This window comes from Panthera pardus, unplaced genomic scaffold (genome assembly GCF_024362965.1).
Source record: "Panthera pardus isolate Hobbes unplaced genomic scaffold, ASM2436296v1 HiC_scaffold_8, whole genome shotgun sequence".
NCBI lineage: Eukaryota > Metazoa > Chordata > Mammalia > Carnivora > Felidae > Panthera > Panthera pardus.
This window is the reverse complement of record NW_026527013.1, coordinates 117572137-117595544: the sequence shown is the minus strand read 5'-3', so window position 1 is coordinate 117595544 and position 23408 is coordinate 117572137. Positions and strand designations below refer to the sequence as shown.

At 39.5% G+C, this 23408-nt stretch overlaps 2 protein-coding genes across 7 annotated transcripts in view; one reads left to right on the top strand and one right to left on the bottom strand.

Annotated features, from left to right (window-relative positions):
* Nucleotides 1-101: 101 nt before the first annotated feature.
* On the top strand, nt 102-10443 carry HNRNPA2B1 (heterogeneous nuclear ribonucleoprotein A2/B1). Of its 6 annotated transcripts, XR_002078425.2 has the most exons (13): nt 104-267; nt 3180-3215; nt 3313-3423; nt 3609-3755; nt 4017-4227; nt 4356-4457; nt 4553-4633; nt 5310-5372; nt 6654-6773; nt 7028-7150; nt 7764-7846; nt 9223-9360; nt 9902-10443. XR_002078425.2 is itself a non-coding variant. In XM_019443643.2 (12 exons), the coding sequence occupies exons 1-11, from the start codon at nt 262-264 to the stop codon at nt 7823-7825; spliced, it is 1062 nt and encodes a 353-aa protein (XP_019299188.1). In that variant the 5' UTR covers nt 104-261; the 3' UTR covers nt 7826-7846; nt 9902-10443. The 6 variants fall into 6 exon arrangements, 5 of the variants coding, with proteins under 5 accessions (XP_019299190.1, XP_019299188.1, XP_019299187.1 ...); XM_019443643.2 differs by lacking the exon at nt 9223-9360; XM_019443642.2 differs by lacking the exon at nt 9902-10443 and having other exon boundaries at nt 9223-9501.
* Nucleotides 10444-14188: 3745 nt separating this feature from the next.
* Nucleotides 14189-23408, bottom strand: part of NFE2L3 (NFE2 like bZIP transcription factor 3) — a 31326-nt gene continuing 22106 nt past the window's right edge. Inside the window, exons 2-4 of the mRNA XM_019443638.2 lie at nt 20491-20667; nt 16551-16634; nt 14189-15975 (exon numbers count right to left, since the gene is read on the bottom strand). Of these exons, the coding sequence (XP_019299183.2) occupies nt 14737-15975; nt 16551-16634; nt 20491-20667 (1500 nt within the window). The 3' untranslated portion in view covers nt 14189-14736. The remainder of the gene's footprint in view (nt 15976-16550; nt 16635-20490; nt 20668-23408) is intronic.

The following is a 23408-nucleotide window of genomic DNA, read 5'->3' as shown; positions in this document are numbered from 1 at the left end:
GGTTAGGGCGTTTACGCAACGGCCTGACGTAGGGGAAGACGCGTTGGTCGGGGGGAAGGTTCTAGAAAAGCGGCGGCAGCGGCTCTAGCGGCAGTAGCAGCAGCGCCGGCTCCCGTGTGGAGGTGCTCTTAGCGGTGTTGTTTCTCGAGCAGCAGCAGCTCTCACTACAGCGCCAGGACGAGTCCGGTTCGTGTTCGTCCGCGGAGATCTCTCTCATCTCGCTCGGCTGCGGGAAATCGGGCTGAGGCGACTGAGTCCGCGATGGAGGTAACGGGTTTGAAATCAATGAGTTATTGAAAAGGGCATAGCGAGGCCGTTGGCGCCTCGGTGGAAGTCGGCCATCCGCCTCCGTGGGAGAGCGGCGGTGAAATTGGGCCACTTCAAAAGCGGCTCGTCTCAGGATATTTTTGAGGAGAGGTCGTTAGCGGAGGCCGGATTGTGAACAGTATCTTCCCCACCCTCAGCCTGCCGGCGCCATTTCCCTTTGCTGGGGGTGGGGGATGGGGAACTTCCACATGGCGGACGCAGTCCTGGTTTGGCGAAAAGTGGGGCGCGGAGGCGGAAATTCTTACTCCCTTTTCAAAGCACGCTGATTTGGGGGCTCTGGCGTCCCCGCGTTTGAGCTTTTCGGCGGGCTTCGGATCCTCCGGAGCGAGGCTGCGGAGCTTCCCCTCCCCCCCCCCCTCCCGGGAACCGGATTTGGCGGCCGCCATTTTCATTCCTTTCCTTCCTCGCAGCGTTTTTCTTTTCAGTCTTTGGATTCTGCTAGTTTCGTTCCTTTACGGAAGAAGAGAAGTGGTTAACTATTTTTCTTTGTTTTCGGGTTATTCTCATGCCGTTTCGGGGTAGATTCCGAGGGTTTGGGGGAGCTTGGATCTTTAAAGTCCTGCGCAGCTCGTTAGAGGCTCTCTGCTTTCCCCTCGATGAAATGGCGCCATTGCGTTCAGAAGCCACACCGAAGAGCGGGCGGGTGGGGGAGTCGGTTCCCCGGGGCTGGTTCGCACCGGTGTAAGAGGAGGTAAAACGACCTAGGGTGTCGGGCCGAGTTTTAAGGGAAGCCATATTACAAAGAGAACATTTTGTTTTCCAGCCCTCGCTTTTTGGGTAACGGTTTTATCGGAGTCTGCGGTGACTTAAAAGCTAGTTGAATTGCAGGAAACTTTAGACATAAAAAGGGGAGCCATTAAGTTAGTACCGATTGGGGGTGGCAGTGGGGACGGGGGTGGGGGGGTTGGTTTCACGATCCCGTAAGGATTCCTTGAATTGTAAGATATTCGTGGTAAATAACATTTTTGCTGGGAAATGTAATCATCTTTCCTGGGTAAGACTAGAGGGTCTTGTGATAAGCTAGAAATTAAGAGGGAAGTAAAATAAAAACTTTTGGTCTTCAGTTAAAACGTGGCTCAGTCTTTCATTGCTTTTAACGGTTACGTACAAAACTTGTTTTCAGGCTTGGCCACTATGTATTTGAACTTTGTCATTTGCTTTTCTCATTTATGTTTGCTATGATGGTTGATCATTACATTGATAAGCAAAAGGTCTCCAGCGAAGGGGGGCCTGGTTGGGTATTTTCTTTCTTAAGCACGCTTATAAAATAACTTTGTTTGTAATCGATAGTGGACATCGGGTAAGTTTGGAAAAACTGAGGTAAGTAATGAGTTTTTGCCTTTTGTTAGTGATGTGTAAAAGTTGTTGTAAATGTGCTTTTATATTTGCGTAATTTATTTGGGTTGTAAAAACTGATTTATAGTAGTTAGACTAAGTTAAGTAAAATTAGGTTAACTTAAATATCAGTATGTCAAATAATCATTTAACAGGTCTTTTGAGGGCTTTAGGAGGTAGTTTGAGAATTTGTTGAGCTTTTAAAAATATAATTCTGAGAACAGAGGAAAAAATCTAATTGTATACTTACCACTATTTTTTTGAGCTGTTGGGGAATTTTCGTGCATAGAAGTAGTAACCTCCACTGGCCTGAGCTGTATGTAGTACTAGCTGGTAATAAAGTCTCTTGTTGTATGGAAAATTTTATTTGACCTTTGGTTTGTATTATAGACTCACAGCAGATGTTTCTGGGCACTATGACCTATTCTGGCTTCTGAATACCTGTTTTAAATTTTTATCCTAGTTATCTGAAAACGAAGCATAACAACCCATCTTAATTGAGAGCCGAAGATACCGGCTGTTAATGCAACATATATTTGCTTGGTGGTTTAAAGGGGTTAACGTTTTTTCTGCCCAGGTTTCCCGTCCCCCCCCCCCCCTGTAAAATTGGAGACACTTGTGCTTTGTAGTCTACCAGATGGCCGTTAAGGTCGATAACTCGAGTTTTGGGTTTTTTTACTGCATCAATGAAGTGTAAATTGTGGTAATACAAAAACTAAGTTAACAGTGGTCATTTAAGCTTTTATGGTTCTTGAAAAGTGAGATTACAGCAACATTGTACTGCATTTATATACGGTTCAGTAATATACTAGATTTTTTTGTGTTTTGTAAATACCAAATACAAGCATGCCCACAATCAGTTATGTTAAAAACTTCTGAAGCTCTGAACACTGTTAGTCATAAAAGGTATTTCTCCCTTGGTCAGAAGAGAGAGGCAGATTTTATAGGGATGTTTTGGTAAATACATTGAATGTTTAAGGGTTTTTTTTCTCATGGAGAGTTGGTGTATGGGGGAAGAATGATTTTTACAAGGTTTGGTGGTGTGTGTGTGGGGTTTTTGTTTTTTTTGTTTTTTTTGGACTGAAATACATAAGAATCACCACCAGAGGGAGCAGTAAAGGGAAAATAAATGTCAGTTTTAGATACTGAATCCTGAAATGGTAAATTGTGAGTTATAAGAACCAACAGTTCTTTATGTTTTAAAAGAAAAAGTGTTTACAATGAGTATTTAAAAGGCACTTTATTTGTTGTGGACAATAGGATTGAATCTAAAGTTAGTAACAATCCTTTAAACTTTCAATGACCAAGGACTAGGTTTGCTTCTCTCTCTACAGAAATTTTTTTTTAAGATTAAGGCATGTTAAAATAATTTAATGTCAAGTAAATTTGGATCAAGCATTAATGACTTTGAAACTTGTGTAGTAGTTCAGCTGAGGCAATTTTTTTGGTGTAACGCAACTAATATGCAGTTTAACATATGGTTTAAATTTGATGTAAGTTTTTTTTTTCCCCCCCAGAAAACTTTAGAAACTGTTCCTTTGGAGAGGAAAAAGGTACTCTGCCAGCAGGTCACCTCATATTTAAGAATTTAATTTCCTGCATACAAAGAGGAAATGTAAATAAAAATTGAAATGATGTTTTCCTTTGCAGAGAGAAAAGGAACAGTTCCGTAAACTTTTTATTGGTGGCTTGAGCTTTGAAACCACAGAAGAAAGTTTGAGGAACTACTACGAGCAATGGGGGAAACTTACAGACTGTGTGGTACGTTAAATGTAAAAATGTCTATAGATGCTAGTCTTTCAACTTTTGGACTCCTAAGTTTAATGTGTTGAGTAAGTTATTTTTAAAGCCATGTTCATGAAAATTGCTCGTCATTCAAACTGCTTTTTCATAACACAAGTAATAAGAAATGCTAAAGTTCCCCCCCCCCCCCCCTTTTTTTTAAGGTCATGAGAGATCCTGCAAGCAAAAGATCAAGAGGATTTGGTTTTGTAACTTTTTCGTCCATGGCTGAGGTTGATGCTGCCATGGCTGCAAGACCTCATTCAATTGATGGGAGAGTGGTTGAGCCAAAACGTGCTGTTGCAAGAGAGGTGAGCAAAATAGAACTTTGTCAGTAAATATGAAAGTAAGTTTTATACGTAACTTAAATCTTACCACTTTAAAGCTCTGTCAGTCTTGTGTCTCTTGATTTTCCTAGATTTGCCTACTTTTCTGAAACTAGTTTTTAGGTTATAAGCTATTGCTTTAGGTGGTATTTTATCATAAAATAGAAACTACTTTTGGTACCTAGATATTATGCTTTAAATCATGTTTTGGTTTGTTTTGTTAAGGTAGTTTTTTTCCTTTTTCAGGAATCTGGAAAGCCAGGGGCTCACGTAACTGTGAAGAAGCTGTTTGTTGGTGGAATTAAAGAAGATACTGAGGAACATCATCTTAGAGATTACTTCGAAGAGTATGGAAAGATTGATACCATTGAGATAATTACTGATAGGCAGTCTGGAAAGAAAAGAGGCTTTGGATTTGTTACCTTTGATGATCATGATCCCGTGGATAAGATTGTGTGTAAGTGTCTATAAACTCTAGGTGCATGGCTCTTTTCATTAATTTTTGGGTTTGTTTATTAAAAGGTAAATTGTACAAGTTGTTGGTAAAGAACATTGAGGTAATAGACTACGAACTTTTCATTCCAGTGCAGAAATATCATACCATCAATGGTCATAATGCAGAAGTAAGAAAGGCTTTGTCTAGACAAGAAATGCAGGAAGTCCAGAGTTCTAGAAGTGGAAGAGGAGGTAACGTCTAACTCGTTTATTTTACTGTATTTTATTTTATTTTTTTAAGATTTGTTTAATAAAATACCTGTTACTAACCTGGTTGTTTATTGCAGGCAACTTCGGTTTTGGAGATTCTCGTGGTGGTGGTGGAAATTTTGGACCAGGCCCGGGAAGTAACTTTAGAGGAGGATCTGGTAAGTTTACCTTCTGCGTGAATAGAAAGGTGAATATGCTTGTTTAAAAACTTAATTTTAATTAGATTCAGGAAATCCAGTGTTTTTAAAGTTACCTTGAAGGGTTAAGTAGGTTGTATTACGCTGGGATGTTCTGAATTGGTCAGGTAAGAGGTTATAGCTAAAAGCATAATTTTCTAAATTCTAATCCAGAGCAATCCATTGCAGAGATCTTTTTAAGGTAGTCAACTTTTTAAAAAAATTAGGTGCTACTAGTTACTTTAAAAAATGAGGGACCCCCTGAATCAGGATTGAAAATATTGTGGAGGCTGTGTGTATTTGTTGTTGTTTTTGGCTTTAGGTTTCAGATTTGTTTGGCTTGGCTTACTAATGTGATGAGGTGCCAACAGAAAACCAGTTGTTTCTCTCACCCAACTTCATTCTTTATAGATAAATGGAATCTCTTAAATTGAGACTTGCCAAGTCTGAGCCTCTTGTTTAGGCAGTTATTCTCATGAGATCTAATTACGCAATTTGTGTTTTAAGAATAAACCAGTAAACACCAGTGTTCTGGCACAAGGAGGTTGGTTCCTGATAATTTTCATTGAGAGGTACTAATAAAGAGGGTGGAGGAAAGCAGGAAGAGAAATTAAATAGGGTGGACAGGATTTAATAACGTTTTTCCTGTTTCTAACAGATGGATATGGAAGTGGTCGCGGATTTGGGGATGGCTATAATGGGTATGGAGGAGGACCTGGAGGTCAGTTTCTTTCACATACGGTTTTTGTGACTTAAAGATTTAAACCCTATTTGTGTTTGTCCAGTTAAGTGTGTACATAAAATTTTAAGTGTTTTGCATTTTATGTTTTGTAAAGGGCTTAGGTGATAGTGTTTCAATTATTTGGCTATTCCTTCATAATTTGCATTTTTTATGGAAAGGATATTTTTGCTTGTAGGTGTTTACAGGTTGCAAATTATTTCAGTGGATTTTAAATTAGAATTTATAGATGCTGTCATACTATATCCCATTGTTTTTCAAGCAAAATAATTAGATATGTATTTCATGTGCTCTTTTCCTGAAAAACTACAAACCAATAGACATGATCATGGTTAACATGTCAAAGGAAGTATATGTAAGCAGTTGTGTTTTTTTAGTTTCTTGCCAAGGTTAAGTCCCATAAGATAACTTGTAGAAAGTCACCAAAAGAATTTCTAAAATACACAACATTCTTCCTGGGTTTAGCTAAGTTGTGAATTCCTGTTACGTAATAAATGTATTAGATATATGTTCTGTTGGAGTACAGGAAAGTTAATATTTGCTGACAAATATCCTATTAAGAAAGGGATATTATAAACTGAGCTAGTAGTAGACGCGATTGCTGGTTTTGCCACTCCTTAAGCGTAACTAAGTTACTCCAACATCTCAACTGTTTCAATTCTGCTTTGAAGTCCAGATATTAATTGGTATTAAGAGAAAGAGGAGTTCTTGTACCTCAATAATTTGAGACTTCCATTGTAAGTTTTTGAATTAGATGCAAGTTTGCTAATTTCTGGTCCTCCCCCCATTTCTACTCAGAAGGGTGTCGTGGGTATATTATTTAAGAGACACGGTTATTTATCAGGAAGCATGTTTGGAACTTAATATTTTGGACCAGTAGAGGTGTGTGGCTTTTTTATCCCGCTTGCCTATGCTTCTTGTCTGCCCCCACCCCCCAATCCTTACACAAAATACAAACCTTTGAAAGTACCCGTACGAATCTTTAGTATCTTTAGTGTTAGGGGAGAACAGCTATGGCATTGCAAGTATTGGTCTCTGTAAAGGTTTTTATCCCGTTGGTTGTGAGGAGGTGTTCCCTGCCTCTAAATGTTTATCAAGCATACGTACTCTATTCTGCCCTTGAGGCTGTTACGGAAGAGGTTTTGTAGAACAAATATTTTGCTTATAAGAATGTGTTTTGGAAAGTTGGAAATCGGTGTGATAAGACAGTTCAAATGGTATTGAAAATATTAAGTAATTACTTAAAGGCTTATTTTATAATAGGTGGCAATTTTGGAGGTAGCCCTGGTTATGGAGGAGGAAGAGGAGGATATGGTGGTGGAGGACCTGGATATGGCAACCAGGGTGGGGGCTACGGAGGTGGTTATGACAACTATGGAGGAGGTAATAACTTCACCTGCAACCTTTACGTGGGAATTTGGATTGGAATTAAAATGATTTAACAAGTGAGATTTTTATTTCAATGTTGTCAATAGTTGCCTTAAACTGTAGAGTTGTAGATAGGTGTTTTGCATTTATTCTGATTGTTTTTATGGGAGATTTTGTCCTAAATATTTAGCGTATGTTGCTAGTTGAATGTTGGAATATGTTATTTTGAAAGTCATGATGCAAAACCTATTCTTCCGATTTTTTCACAGGAAATTACGGAAGTGGAAATTACAATGATTTTGGAAATTATAACCAGCAACCTTCTAACTATGGTCCAATGAAGAGTGGAAACTTTGGTGGTAGCAGGAACATGGGGGGACCATATGGTGGAGGTAATTTATAAGATTCTTTAAATTATTTTGTGTGATTAAAGGATTAGTCTTAAGACACTTTAATTGCTAGTTTGAGTAACATTTCCATTATGATGTTAACTAAAACGATGGGATTGGATATTCAGTGGTATAGAATATTTAGGACTTACAAAAGTAGGTTAGACACTTCAGGTGGGGCTCTTTTTCTTTGGCTGATTACTTTTTAAAAAGCCAAATAAAATTGAGCACATTGCAAGCTATATTAAATTCTGTGTTTCTCTTTGAAAGTTAAATCACAAACCTTTATTTCACAGTATTAAGCTCTTAAAGTTTTCAGTAGAACCAAACCGATTTTTTGTCCTTTTTTTTTTTTTTTTTAATCTTACTCCAAATGATTGTGGTAGAATAGCAGCATTATAATGTTCTCAATTGTAAAGGGCAAATTAACCTTTTTGTGAGTCTGGATAAATCATTTCCCGGGTAATAGGTTGACTAGAAGCAGGTAACAGGTTATGAGCTGCTTGTTTCAAGGAGTGTATGTCTATAAAATAGAAATCGATTATAGATACTGTTAGGCTAATTGCAGAAAATGGGAGTAAATTTGTTTTCTCTTGCTGTTTTTTAACAATTCTAGGAAACTATGGTCCTGGAGGCAGTGGAGGAAGTGGGGGTTATGGAGGGAGAAGCCGATATTGAGCTTCTTCCTATTTGCCATGGGTAAGTAGCTTTTGAGTTTTACCTTATTATTGTCTTGGGAGATCTAGCTGCCAGGAGTAAAAGCTTTTTAGGATCATGTTATCTTTCCTTAAAATCTGGTTAGATGGATAATTTCATAACCTATTTTTTTTTTACTCTTTACTTCTGTTGAAACAGGCTTCACTGTATAAATAGGAGAGGATGAGAGCCCAGAGGTAACAGAACAGCTTCAGGTTATCGAAATAACAATGTTAAGGAAACTCTTATCTCAGTCATGCATAAATATGCAGTGATATGGCAGAAGACACCAGAGCAGATGCAGAGAGCCATTTTGTGAATGGATTGGATTATTTAATAACATTACCTTACTGTGGAGGAAGGATTGTAAAAAAAAAAAAAAAAATGCCTTTGAGACAGTTTCTTAGCTTTTTAATTGTTGTTTCTTTCTAGTGGTCTTTGTAAGAGTGTAGAAGCATTCCTTCTTTGATAATGTTAAATTTGTAAGTTTCAGGTGACATGTGAAACCTTTTTTAAGATTTTTCTCAAAGTTTTGAAAAGCTATTAGCCAGGATCATGGTGTAATAAGACATAACGTTTTTCCTTTAAAAAAATTTAAGTGCGTGTGTAGAGTTAAGAAGCTGTTGTACATTTATGATTTAATAAAATAATTCTAAAGGAAATTGTGTAATTATAGACTTTTTATTTTAAATAAGTTAAGGAGTGGGTAGTATAATTAAGGTCCTTTGCAAAGTTGTTGTTATATTTGTGTAAGATAAATGCTGGTCAGATATAAGTGTGTTGTCTGCAATTCATCAGGATTAAATTATCTAGATAACTTAAGGGATATCTCTGCAAAGAGAAACACCTTTTTAGATCTTTTAGATGCTGCTTCTTCAATGCAAGGAAAGGAAATAACCCCAGCGAGGTACTCTTCAGGGATACAGGTCTAGTACAAGAGAACTCTTGACGGCTACTAAGTTCAGCCAGTCTTAAAAAACTGTGCTGTTTCTACAAAGCTTTAACTACAGTAGTTTATAAGGATGACAACGAAAGCTGAGGGTGTAGAGCAAAATAGTTCTAAGCTTCAGTTAAACTTCTTTAGGTAAGATCTTATTTACTTTTCCTTTCTTAATTTTCCTCCCCAAAAGATAAACTAATACTACTCTTCAATGGTCTTTCAGTATAGTGGTTCTTATGTAGTTTAACATAGCTATAAATTTGAGTTTAACAATTTATAAACTCAAGAGAATCTTATAAACCCTGTTTTCCAATCTGTCATTTACTTAAATTATTTTGGTTGTTTTTTTCCCCCCTTTTTTCCCTTCTTTCCCACCCCCTCCTCCCTCTATGAAGATTCAGGTGCTTAACATATCATTTTTTTCCCTGCTGGAATTTAGCATTGATATGAACCATGGACAAGTATATTCTGCTGCCACAAAGACTGTAAAGTGCTTCATTTCAACAGCTGAGGCGCAAGCCAAGTGATCATTAATAAAGCTTTTCTTGGTTCCTTCAGTGGTGTTGGTAGTAAAATGGTAGGTAAAAGTTAGGCTGCAAGTTCAATAAATCATGAAATTACCCATCATTACACCCTTGTGTATTCACATTTCTTGGATCAAGCATTTTGAGTGAACTAGTGGTTTTTATTAAAAATAAAGAATTTTGTTCTTCTGTTATATGGTTGTTCCTAGTTGTACATGCTTATCAGGGTCAGGCTCAGGAGAAGGTAGGGTAAAATGGTTGAAACTTTGCAGATGATAGTTTATATTTATGAATAAAGTGTCTACGTTATAAATCCTGTATGTATCAAGTACTAAATACTTAGGTTTAAATGTGGTAATTCTTTCCAATCCCCTACCTTATAGGAGAGATGTAGGTTGGCTGCTGAAATTCATTTAAGTGTCAACAGTTTGATTTGCCTGGCTTTATTGCCTTTTCAGGAATGTGATTATCAGGGCTTATTCTACTGTATGCACCAGTGAGTCTTCTTTGATCCTAAGACCACCACTGAAGTTATTTAGGTTCTTTGGACAAACATGATAAACTTCTTCAGATACTTTTTTTTTCCTTTGGCAGGAAGGTGTCTTGCTGCAGGTAACTAATGAAGAAGTGGTCAACCACAGAGTCTTCAAGAAATAAGAAATACTGTACCATCTGAAAGTAGTTCTTGTTGGTGCCTTCATTTAAAAAAAAGCACTTTAAGATTAAAGGGAAATGTTTTCTGATAAAATACATCATTTAGTACAGGTTCTTAATATAAAACCATTACAAATTGAGTACTGTTTGTAAAAGAGTAACATCAAGTAAGCTAGAGAGAGAAATGTATCATGTTTTAAATTAGGTTTTGTGAGTAGACAGATTAAAATTCTATTTTAAATATAAAGTTTATAAAATAAACACTTTTGTATTCAAATACTTGGTGTAATGTTTACACATAAAATGTGTGAATCTTGTTCTATCAACTTACAGTTGTCTAAAAGATTGCCATCCCCTAGAGTTTTAAAGCAGTTTCACAAAGCTATGCATATTGCCATTTTTATTTCAATATTAATAGTCAAGAAAAGCATTGTGGACATTATTGGCTGTCCCTAATAAAATGCCATTCTTTTTATACTGTACATTCAGTGTTTGAATACTGCTCTAGTTTTCTCGCTTTACCTTGTTATGTTTAACATTGCTGGTGGCGTTTTTGCAAATATTTTAAACAACTAGAGTGGTCCCAGTTAAGGGCAAAGCACTGAGACACCATCTCATACCAGTTTCTCAGATGTCAAGTAGCTTTATATGCATCTCAAACTTAGTTTCAGTGGTTGTCTTTTTTAAGGGTTAAACATGGTGGACGGAGTTTTAATAAGCAGTGCCTTGGATGTTTACCTGAAATAATGAAAGATCCATAGGAAGGTTGATTTAACTTTTTGTTTTGGTTTTGATGAGGTATCTCACAGGTAAGTTAAACTAATGGCCAAAAGATGAACTGTTTTGTTTCAAACAGTAGCTGCGTCCATCAACTGTGAACTTGTGAGAATGCTTCAAAGTTAGGTAAATTTTTTGAAGGTTTTAGAAATGCCCAACTCTACTAAGAAGTTGAACTTGAAAGGTAAATCAAGTTGGTATGCTAACACAACGTTAAGTACCTAACCCTTAATTTGCACAAATAGGGGGGAAAATGCACATCAAGCTCACTGGCTTACTGCAACTGAGTAGGTAATGTTGAATACTCCACAGGCCTTTTCCCCATGTGTATGTTGTATATTGAGCTGTTTAAGAACTTGAGATAAGTGTGGTTTTTGTGGAAGTTTTCTACCAGAAGGAAATCACAACCTTTGATACATGTGTAGTATTTCTAAAACCGGCTTTAATTAATTAACCCTAAACCTTAATACTTAGTTCAGAGCAACAATGAACTCATCACTTTGCAGGTCAACAACTTAAACTGCAAACTGCAGCTGTGACTCTGCGGAAGCTCAAGGTTGCAGTTAGGAAAAATTTGATTAGGGCATACTGACAGGACTGGCAAGTTGATGCTGGCCGTTCCCTCCCCAGTAGTGAGCTATCCCAAGAGCAACCCAAAGCCTCCAAATAGGATCAATGTTTGGAAGTGATGCTACCTTGTGTATTGGTCATGTTCTGCAGATTGAAGGGTTTTACTTACAAGATTACTGAGAAGCTAGCATCATTGGGAGCCAAATTGAGGGCTGCCTCCCACACTAGAGTGTTACTGAAAAAGTTTTTGAAACTTGATCTTTCTATTGTGTTTTAAAGTTTTCATTAGTCTGGTGTATGAAGGCAAGCTAAGACCTAAAAGTGATTAGAAATTATTTGTACGAAGTTAGACTACGGGGTTAATTCAAGGAAATGTTAAAAGAATCTTAATCTTGGTACCTTAGTAATGACGGTTAACCAGCTCACAAGTATGGGTTCCTTGCCAAGTAGAAAACATGAATCTATACCAAAAAGCACATGCACATTCTTGGCAACATGTTATGTATGTGTGTGATCTTTGGAATGAATGCCTAGATGGTTGATACTCCCCAACCAGCTTCAATGCCATACCACTGTGACTGCAACAATAACTTGTTAGCTGAAACGGGTCTTTTGGTGACAGGTCAAATTAGTGAGGTGAGTAGGCTCACTACCCAAGAAAGGGGCAAATTCAGGAGGAAGACGGATCAAGAAGGATAAAAGCACTTGCATTCTCCATTCTGGGCCTTGGGTGTGTGCAAATTGTGTCCTGAGTTCCACTGGTCGCTGTTGGAACGAACCAGCCTTGACGGGGGACCCAAATAATCCAGACATTCTTGTTTACCACATGTTACATGGAGATTTTGTACAGTGGAGAATCTAATTTCACCTTCTCTAAGACTTTGTTCAACATTGCAGCCTATTGAGGCTACTTTTGAAATGGGATGGCTTTATCTGGAAAACAAAGATGAGAATCTGTTAAGATTTCTTGTAACTATAATTGAAGGAATGGCTTACAGGAGTAAGTTTTTTTTCCCCATAGGTGAAGAAGGTAAGACTAATTTCATGTTGGGTCCAACTCAAACTGGGATGGGAGTTGGCCCTTAAGCACAAAGGTGTTCACCAAAACGTGTATTTCATAGCAGCCAAAGGTAAACTATATAAACTACAAGATGTTTGAGTAGATATTACTCGTCTCAACTGTGTAGATCTTAGTGATCCCCTTACAGTTTGCATTTGTAAACCCTGTACCAAATACTTGGGAACATATTAGAGATACGAAGTTCACGTAACTCTCCCCTTAAAATCTTACTTTGATGTAGTCTCCAAAAAGGTGCTGTCTCCTGAGCCATGGTTTGTTCAGATTGACTGGAGTGATAAACAGGAAATGGGTCAGGTAATTGGGTATAACTTAACTTGAATCAAGTTATACCCAGTAAAATACATAGTTTCAATTAGGTTTTGATATTTAAAGTAATTAGGTCAGATTGCTCCTTTTCTCCAACATTCACCAATTCTCTGAACTCCAGGCTAACACCATTTTAAGACTACTTCCTAGCTAGCAACATTTTAGTCAATCTGGGTATCCGGGTCAATCTGCAAGAGTGTTTAGGCTGAAATTTTGGTGTGGGATTTCCATTGCCGAAACTGGCATATTGTGGGAAAGTAAGCTCCCATTTATGTGCTTTGAAGCCATTGTGATTTTTGAGGCCATTGGAAACTCATGAAAAGGTTAGATGATAAAACTTCGGAAGCTTGATGGATTTCCTTTTCGGGTCACAATGGACCAAATACCTTCCAGACAGTTTTAAGTTTTTAGTTACTGTGACTGTCTTGAGTCCATGTTACCTTTAGGTGCCTTATTTACCTGCATTTGATGCTTTGAGTGTAGTTGGTCATGGTGCTTGTGCTTTCAAGGATTAGAGGACCATGCCTAGTCTGTTAATACAGTGTATGATGGTACTTGTAGTTTGAAGACCCACAAGTAAATTGGTAATACAGAAGCTCAAATTGAAGATTTGACGTAACTTCTGGGGGAATGTGCCTTGCTAAAATCAAGGATCAAGTTACAATTGGAGGTGTGCTCCCTTGCAAAACCAGTCTAAACAGATTTTAAGTTACTGTACAAAACTGACCAGATCTGGAAGCATTTCTACAAACCAAAGTAGTACTCTGACTTGTGATACTTACTCTGTGGTAGACAACTAGGGCAGAAATTGATAACCTTTTTTTTTTTTTTTTAAACCATCTTACTGCTGAAATAAGTTCATTGAGCTTCATCTCAAATGCCACTTAAATTTCTAGGATGGGGGTGCCTGAAATTGATTTCAGCTCAGGTCCTGGTCGTGATCTCCCTGTTTGTGAGCTATATGGCCCCTTGGGCTCTGCGCTTAATGTAGGCTGCTTGGTAGTCTCTCCCCCTCCCCCATACGTGCTCTTAATTTTAAGTTTTGTGATTCTAGTATTTCCAGTTCTTTTGGTTATAAAGTCCATACTCGTATACTGATTTACCTTTCTTCTACAATTGGTTTGTATCCTTGCGTGACTTAACGTTTTCATGTTATGTGAGCCTTTTGCAGGGGGGCATCCATATTCTAGATGTGCAGCCTATTCTATGGGCTGGCCTAACTTGCCCAGGTAGTTATCTTTCCCGATATGCAGGTACTTATGTTCTACTTAAAGGAAGCATAAACCCTTCTGTAACTATAAAGGTCTTTGTCCTTAGGTATTGAACCCTAACATACTTTAATATTTTGAAGCTCTATTTTTGTTCTTGGCATGTTGGTTTAGAGATTGTGGCTGTTAGGTTGGAGTGACTTCCCTGAATGAGTTTAGCTGGTATACTACAATTTGGCTAGATTCTGATCAGTTTGTGCAAATTTTAAAAATACAAATGCTCTGTTTACTAGATCTGTCACCTGTATTCCTAAATGTGGATAATTTGCTTAGAACTTCTGTATAAAAGGGGAGAGTTATTTTATAAATTCAACTGTAAGATTTATTTCCACAATAGGTTGCATTCATAAAAGTCCAGTTAAAATAGCTTTTGTAGAACTGTAGGTCAGTGCTACCTAAATAAAAACATTAAGGCTACTTTGCATTTCAAGTCCTTTATAAAAACCAAAATACATTTAAAATTAATTACATCCACATCCAGTGTTAGCTCAAAGACTGGACTGTCTTAATCCAGTTTTTCATGTCACCCTGTTCATAACTTAAGAATCATGCATACAATGCAGTAGGACTTCGTGAAAAAAGTTGTGGCTTCTCCCAAATTTCTCACAAACTTCTCCATAAAAGCTTCAAAATGTAGCCCTGTCAAGTAGCAGTACTTAAGATATTTAGAACACTTGTGCTAAACTTTGAAGCAGTTTCAATGGTTTGTGACCATGTATCAGTTTCTGATACCTCATGCATAAGGTATATTAATGGATCCGCCTTCAATTTCTTCACTTTGTTTTTCCCTTTTGGTTTTCTTTTCTGTGGCCCGGGGTCATCAGTTCCTTGGGTACAATCAAAACACTTCCATCTTGGCTGCACTGAAGAGTGTAGTGGTTCGGATTGACTGGCCTACCTTCATCATCTCTTAGCCTACTAAAAATATCACGATACAGGTTATGCAGTTTCTGTTTCAGTATGTTAATAGCTTTGTTATACTGGGCTCGTTCTCTCTTAAGGATTTCCTTCTTTGCTTGCAAGTTACATATGTCATCTTCAAGATTCAAAATTATGTCCAGTTTGCGCTTACGACAGTTCTGAGCAGCAACTTTATTTTTCCCTCTTCTTCTAATATCACGGATGAGTGACATTTGTAAATCTGTCAAATAGTGCCTGCTGAGCATGTTGTTGAAAGACTCAACGGGCATACGGACAATTTCATCTACAGAAAAAGGGATATGCAAAGCCTTAGCACGCCGCTCATCACGGCTTAAGTTTCTGTCTGTGTCATTGAGGCATCTACCCCGTATTTTCTGTGACTTCCCATACCGTGAGAAAGAATTAGAAGTGGATTCTAAACCACTTGGCTGTAAGTGGTAAGTGTGGTTATGAAATAGGTGTTGAAATGCAAGATCCCCATGAAAACCAGAATCACTCCTATGATCCACGTGACAAAGCTTATTGGGTTCTGGGTAGTAGCCTCCCACAGCCCCTTCCAAGTCATGGTGGGAGAGAGATTCAAGGTCACTACTAGAACCTGTAGCACCTCCTTCACACATAGAATGGGAAGAATTAGACTTGGTGACAGAGGTACTATTGTGGCTTGAATTTAAGGAAAGCCCAGAATCGGAATCTGGTTCTTGAAAAAGCCGAGGAACTTCCATTGGATCAAAACCTTCTGTGGCCAAAGACATTAAACTTATCTCATCAAATATATTTATATCAAGGTCATGTAGAAGATCCTCACTTGTTAGATGAATCTGATTGCCAACAAGGGGAAGAAATCCTGTCCAATTAGTCCCAGGAAGGGTCTGCTCAGAATTGGTATGAGAATTTAAGTGCAGAAATGGTTCTTGTGGTGGTTGTGAAGTCCTTGCTACTGGATCTCTTCTAAACGTATTGTCAGGACACAGCAACATGGCCTCATGTAGATTCACATCATGACTTATAGCCTGGCTAAAATTTACATTATATGTTGAATTCATGCCATCGTTGATACTTACTGGAGGAGTATCTCCAAGTAAGAGGCCCTGAAAAGGGAAAGAAAAAACCTTTTAAATACATATAACCCTATTTCAATAGCAGTTCTAGTACCTAATTTAGCACTTTTCTCTATTACAAACATGCTATTAGCTATGAATCACTTTAAATACAGGCAAATACAACGTGCAATGTGAGCTCAAATGTGAACGATGTTATTTTTGGGGAAAGTTTGATTCGATTAGTATTAAAAGCTGGTCTTGATGTTAAAACAATTACTGTAATTTGCTGCTTTATAGATGCAACAGTCAACATCAACAGTTATAAGTTTTCTTTTAAGGTAAATTATGCTAGTATGAAGTATGCCTTGGTACGTCTGATGTTTACTGCCATTCTGATTCAATATGCTTGTGATCATTTAGAAGGAGGAACAGTATATATAATTTAGCAAATTCTCCAAAATTCATATTTCTATAAAAAGCAATAATCCTAAACCTGCATTTAATACACCACCAGTAGATCCTATTGTACGAGCTAAACCATGTCATTCAGCTTAAAGAAGTTAAATGCATTCACAGATCAGTGCAGATTTTCCTACAAGGATAAAAGTCAAGTTTCCAATTACCTCCAGTGAATTTTCAGGCTGTGATGAAAGCAACTGAAACAAGTCTTCCAGAGAGAAAGCAGTGTCTGTCCCATTTAGAGATCTCTAGAAAAAAACGTAAGGTGCACCATTCATTTAGGAAGGTTGCTTGGGGGCTCTCTCCACTGGATTTTCATCCCTATTTTGGAATTTTTAGATCTCTTTCAGTACTCAAAATTTTAATATCCCTCCTTAAAATAAGAATCTTGAACTCCAAACATCTCCCCCATTCTTGCCCTAACCACATTCCATATAATTTTTGCCTAGTATTGTTCTGCCTTGTTTTTACCTTCTAAATTGGTTACCAAATTCTGTAATTTTTGCAAGCCAAATACATATTTAGACTTCTCCAAAATGTTTTGCCAATTTCACTCACTGCTTCATCCTCAGCCTCCAGGTTAATTGAAATAACTCCTTTGATAGTTCTTTTTAGAGTGGCTCCACCGGTGGCAGATTCATTTTTGGAACCTGGAGTTACTTTGCTTTCATGCTTAAACAATGATTTATCTGTTAAGATGATCAGGTTTAATGTTTTCCCTTAGTGCTTTGCATTAAGGCATGCATCACTATTGATGTTTGCTATCGGTCTGTTGTTATGCCAATCTTTTTTCCTCCAGTAATTTACAGATTTTTTTTTTTCCCTTTAAAATTGCTGTCCTATTTCAGCTGGATGTATTTGGGGACTTAATTCATTCAAAAAAAATTTTTTTTTAACGTTTATTTTTGAGACAGAGAGAGACAGAGCATGAACGGGGGAGGGGCAGAGAGAGAGAGGGAGACACAGAATCTGAAGCGGGCTCCAGGCTCCAAGCCATCAGCCCAGAGCCCGACGCAGGGCTCGAACTCACGGACCGCGAGATCGTGACCTGAGCTGAAGTCGGACGCTTAACCGACTGAGCCACCCAGGCACCCCTACTCTACTTGGTATTTAATCTGAGTGTCCTAAGATCATTTTAATTTTCAAAATATTTTGCCATAAACAGTCTGAACCGTGCTTCACCTTCATACTTCTAGTCTTTACTGAGAGCCTTTTTTTTTATTAAAAAGTTTTTTAAATGTTTGAGAGACTTTGAGAGAAATGGAGAGACAGTGTGAGCGGGGGGGGGGGGGGGGGGGGGGGGGGGGGGGGGGGGCAGAGAGGGAGAGCGAATCCCAAGTAGTCCATACTACCGAGGCAGAGCCTGAGGTAGGGCTCAAACCCATGAACTGAGATCGTGACCTGAGCTGGAATCAAGAGTCCAATGCTTAACTGAGCCTCCCAGGTGCCCCTTTTATATTTAAAGGTGAGTTCATCTTTGTTGGGAACGGTTTCCATGGGAATCACACACCAAGGGTTACCAACTTACTATTAAATTTTATTTTTCTCTGCAAGGACCATTTTTTATATCATCTTTGTAGACTTTGCCTTCTTGGCTCAGGATTCCTGGTAACAATGGTAGTGCAGATTGAGACTCCAAATCGAACCTTGGGGCCCATTTGGACTTCTGATTTCTAAGGACGAATGGACTTCTTTGCTGTCTTCTTGGTGGTGGCTAGGGTTGCCCTAGTCCCTACCTCCTGAACAAAGAGACTTTATAAATTCTAAGCTTTAGGTGGGGAACTTAGGTACCCACCCCCCCCCCCCCCACCATGTATGGACTTGAGACCTCACTTCTCATCTATTCAACCCCAGTCATGAAATTTGTATCCAATACCTCCTTGGGGCTTCTTCAGCTTTGGGGTCAGTCTAACTCTCGATTTGAGTCCCCTCTTTGCTGCATACTATCTTGAGTTCCTTTTCCTGCTTTTGAGTTCTGCTATGCACTTAAAATCTGGATTTCCATTTTTGTTCTATCCTAGGGGTTTTAAGTGTTAGCAAGTTCACATTCCTGACTCCCCTCCCTTCACTTTTTACTTTCAGGTTTCCCTTTTTGAGGGTTCAGACCAGTGTAAAGTATTCTAAGTCTATACAAATACTAGACTTCATTTCCTCTTCTACCAAATTCCTTGTTTTTGAGGCCCATAACATATAACAAATAGAAGGCTTTCTGTGTCTTTCTATGGATGCTATATGACCACTTCTTAGTGGGGAGAAGACTTATTTGCTAATGTGACTGTTAAGAAATGAAGAATCATTTTAAGTTAAGAAATTTTAGTAGTGTCCTATTCTGTTAATGACCCCAAACTTGGGCCATTAGTCCTGCCCAGCCACTAACCAAAATTTGCAGATGGTCACGAGTGTGTGAGAATGAATATCAGCACAAATCTGGAATCCTGTGAAAATCCTTAATGGTGAGTAAATAATGCTATTTGCAGAAAAGAAAGCCTTAATATTTACAACAGTGAGGGAAGGGTATAAAGCCCATTCTGCTTCAAATGAATTCTGGACTGATCCTTCAGGCTAGTCAGATAGGTTTCTGTACACCTTTGCTTGTTCCCTTGTCTTCAGTGCCCCCAGAGATGGAACACAGGAGCTAACCCGTACTGGATCCACAGGGGAGAAAGGTCTGAGATGGAAGGAGAGACAAATGTGCCTTAGAGACAACTGAGCTCTCTTTCTCCCCAGGTTCCCTTCTGCTCTGATGGGGATAATGGTTTCATGTGGCTTCATGTTGCTATTCATCCTTGGGAGTTTCCCTATTCTTCGGTGTTTCCCTTAAACCTGCTCTCACCTCTTAAACCCTCACTTCTCTTCAGAATCTTATCAGATGGGCTAATACATGCTTCCTGTGAGCACCTTAAATCTGTTTGCAGTCCCTGCAACAGAGTTCTCCTGTCTACAACACTTAAGAAATTATAAAGAGCAATTTTGAGACCTTTGGTCTCAAAGGATTTGGTTGATCCATTACTTAATTGCTTTATTTATTTTTTTTTTTGTTTAGCTGGGTATAGATCTCGCACGAAAACAGACAACTGAGCCATTCTTACACATTCCATACCTGAGGTGCGAAATGGTCAGCCTAATCATTCTTCCTAAACCTTCATGTTAAATACAAACACATGGTTCCTTGTCTGGGGCAAGTCATGGCTGAGAGCACCATCAGGGCAAGACCTACAAGGATGCACCTTCTAAGTGGAAGTGCCGAGTGGTCTGCGGTCTGTGGAACCTCCAGGCCTGTGTTTGGAGTATTTGTTTGCCAGGCTTGTGGAGCAGAACCCCGGCAGGGCTGAGTAGAAACCAGAGTATGGTCCAATTGAAAGGAGGAGGGGAAGCACAGGCTGCAGAAAGAATCCAGCTCTCAGCCTGGCCTCTCTCACAGCAAAAGGGTATGGTTAAAAATAGCAAAAAGGGGGGGGGGGGGCACCTGGGTGGCTCAGTCAGTTAAGCATCCGACCTTGGCTCAGGTCATGATCTCATGGTTTAGGAGTTTGAGCCCCACGTCAGGCTTTTTGCTGACTGATTCTGTCTCTGTCTCTGTCTCTCTCTCTCTTAAAGAGGCTGTCCCACTGGGCCAGGCTAGAGGTACAAAGTAGACAGGCTCCCGAATTCAGCACGGCCTACAGGGACACTGAGGATTTGAGCTCAAGACCTAGTTGGTATTGAGGGGTGATTTGCCTTCAAGTTCTGGCTCGCCAGTTTGGGTGCCTCTGCAGATGGCTGGTTGAGGATTCCTGGGTTTAGCATGCTAGTCCTCTATTCCTTGCCATAGCAAACACAAAACCTGCTAGCAACCTCCTGGATGGGGTGTGTGTGTGTGTGTGTGTGTGTGTGTGTGAGAATACATATATACCCATCCCCGCCCCCCCAATCTGGAGTTTAACCGGAGATTACTAATTCTATGGGCTGATTCCTTTGTGAATCATAACCACTTCCACAATTAAAATATCTTTTCATATATCTGATTTGCTTATAGTAGGGCACCCTTACATGCACACACACAATGTCAAAGCCATAAAATATACCTTCTAGCCAAAACAGGCTTGGATATTCTGATACGCTTACCTCATTTCTAGATTCAGTGGTCTTTTCTGCCTCCCAGTCAGGTTTATCTGCTGCTTCGCGTGCATCCTCATTCTTATGCTGTAGTTTTTTCTCTTGGGCTGATACTCTTTGCTCATTTTCCTCGTTCTGGGAGCTGTGACCCACTTCTTGATGTCTCTCTCCTAGTACCTCATTCTCCTATAAAAATAGCCAAAAATGTGCTAAGCAGAAATGTGTATTTCATCAAATAAGTCGAACCTTTAAAACTGCGTAACACTGCTCAGTGATCATTAAAAAAAACAGGTCAAAAGATAAGACTGGCGTTACATTATTTCAGTATCAAAGAAATAACTTTTTTTAAGTTTATTTATTTTGAGAGGGGGAGGAGGGGCAGTGACGGGGACGCCCAAGCTGACTCCACGCTCAGCAGACAGCCTGATACACGGCTCGAATCCACCAACCGTGAGATCATGACCTGAGCTGAAATCAGGAGTGGGACTCTTAACTGACTGGGCCACCTAGGTGCCCCACAACAAATGTTCTTTCTTTTAAAACCAGGAAAACGTTAACAGACGTTAACAAAGCTCAGACTAACATCTCCATAGATATTTTTATGTTAATTCAATGAGACATCGGCATCGTTCATTACATCTCTCCTGCCCTAATACAGCAGGCACTACTTACACCTTTCTATAGAACTTGCAGAGATTAAATTTAAAAAAAATTTTTTAGATCATGACCTGAGCTGAAACCAACCAAGCCACCCAAGTGCCCCTCCAAAGAGATTTTCAAATATGCTTGCTTATATGAGTCCTACTACTTTTCAGTTTAATTGGGAGACATAAGAGTCGACCATTAACATACACTGTATATACTGATACTTTTAATTGTATTAAAGGCTTACAATTCTCCCCCCAACATAAGATCAAAGCTTCTCAAACGCTTTCAAAGGATCTATTTTTTTTTTAATTTATTTTTACTTCTGTTTGAGAAAGAGTGTGACTAAGGGCGCAGCAGAGAGAGAGGGAGAATCTCAAGCAGGTTCTGTGCTATCATCGCAGAGCCTGATGTGTGGGGCTCGAACGCACGAAACTGAGATCATGACCCGAGGCGAAATCAAGAGTGGAACCCTTAACCGACTGAAGCCCCCCAGGTGCCCCCGTTTTTAAAGTGTATTTATTTTGAGGGAGAGGGAGAGCGAGAGCATGCTCGCATGCGAGAAGGGGAGGGACAGAGAGGAGAGGATCCCAAGCAGGCTTCTGGCTCTCAGCAGCCTGACAATTTGCAGGGCTCCTGAGCCAAGATCAAGAACAGGACGCTTAACCAACTGAGCCACCCAGCTGCCCCATCAAAGGATCTATTTGTAATTTTTCTCTTTCAGCAGGGATAGTGCACTGCTAACTCCAGGACATCAGCACCACACCCATACTCTTAATGCAGAGAAATGCTCATTTTAAAAAACAAGCAAATAAAAACACACGAAGGTCAAAGGAATGTAAAATCTACAGATGCCAGAAGCAAGGAAAGAAATCAAGACGAGCAGAAAGAAGCACGCGTGCTAGTGGCCCACTTGGTTTACTGGTTTCTCTGTTCGCTGGACTGAACTCTGACCTTCTCAGCTTCCCTCCTGACCCGGGGTCGGTCTTGTTCCTGTCTCAGTCGGTCTCTCTCTGCACGACCCCACTCTTGTGCTCAAGGACACTGCTTCTGCTACTCTGTCCTCTTCTGCATCAATTATTTCCTGTCTTTTGGATTATTCCCACCAGCCTACGAATCTACACCACCTCTCATCTTTAAAAATCCCTCCCTTGGTGTCCCATGTTACTCTCTAGATCCCATCCCATTCTTCTGGTCCCTTTTAGAGCACAATCCTCCGAAGAGTCCTCTGGTCTCCATGCATTTTCTCTTGGACCTACTCCTGTGGGAACTGAAACACCTCACCAGGGTCTCCCCAAGTCGGACAGTTCTCCGCACTCACCTTACCGGACCCCGTCAACATTTCCCTTAGATACTCCCTCCTTCTGGAAACAGGTTCTTCACCTGGCATCTGAGTACCTTCTCTATCATCTTACCTCACCAGCTACCTCTCTCTGGCTGAAGCTTCATGTTCACCACCTCTAAACAAGGCAGTACCCCCAAGGCTCAGTCTCAGGCACCAGACACCATCCCATCTCCCAGCTCGTGTTTGCTGTTCCTTCTGCTTGTAGGGCTCTCCCTCTGCTCACTCCTCCTCCACTCCCCACCCCGTGGCTCTGAAGTTCAGGTCTCTAGTCAAAATCACCATGTTACTATTATTTAAAACAAATAAATAAAAAGGCACCTCTCCTCTCCCATCAATATCTATTTCCCTTGCTTCATAATTTTTTTTTTCATAGCATTTAGCACCAGCCACATAGTAGACCCTTAGTAGATACTTGTGGAATAGACGAATTCCTAGACACAACATCCGAAGACTCTGGTAGGAACCCGCTTCCAACTGGTGAGCTGCTATTGTCTTGCTCTTTCCTGCAATTATGTGCTGATTCCTACCTAAATTTGGGGAAGGAAGAAAAAGGTGACGGGTCATCATTCTTTTAATGGCTCTCCTGCCAAAGCAAGGTTTCTTTTCCTTTCCTTTCCTTTCTTTTCTTAAGGTTTGTTTATTTATTTTGAGGGAGAGTTAAGCCTGAAGATAAACAAATTCAAAATTCTGGGTTCCTGAGGCAGCTTACTTTGTTTACAAATTTGCTGTTTGGGCTTAGGAGCTTCTAAATTCTAAATTGCATGACCTGTTTTAGAGCCATGAAGCGAGGTCCTTTTCATTAATCTGTAGTATGTGAGTTAATACAACATGTATAGATACATGTGGACTTGGAAACAGAGGAATATGTTAAGTCTAAAGTTATACAAACAAAACAGAGGGAACAGGTAGCTAATACAGGCCTGGGTGAAGCCGATAA

Excerpts from the sequence above, each read along its gene's own strand:
- HNRNPA2B1 (XM_019443643.2), top strand. Across the intron at positions 5,373-6,653 it reads GTATGGAGGAGGACCTGGAG|GTGGCAATTTTGGAGGTAGC; the intron begins GTCAGTTTCTTT and ends ATTTTATAATAG. Across the intron at positions 6,774-7,027 it reads TTATGACAACTATGGAGGAG|GAAATTACGGAAGTGGAAAT; the intron begins GTAATAACTTCA and ends ATTTTTTCACAG.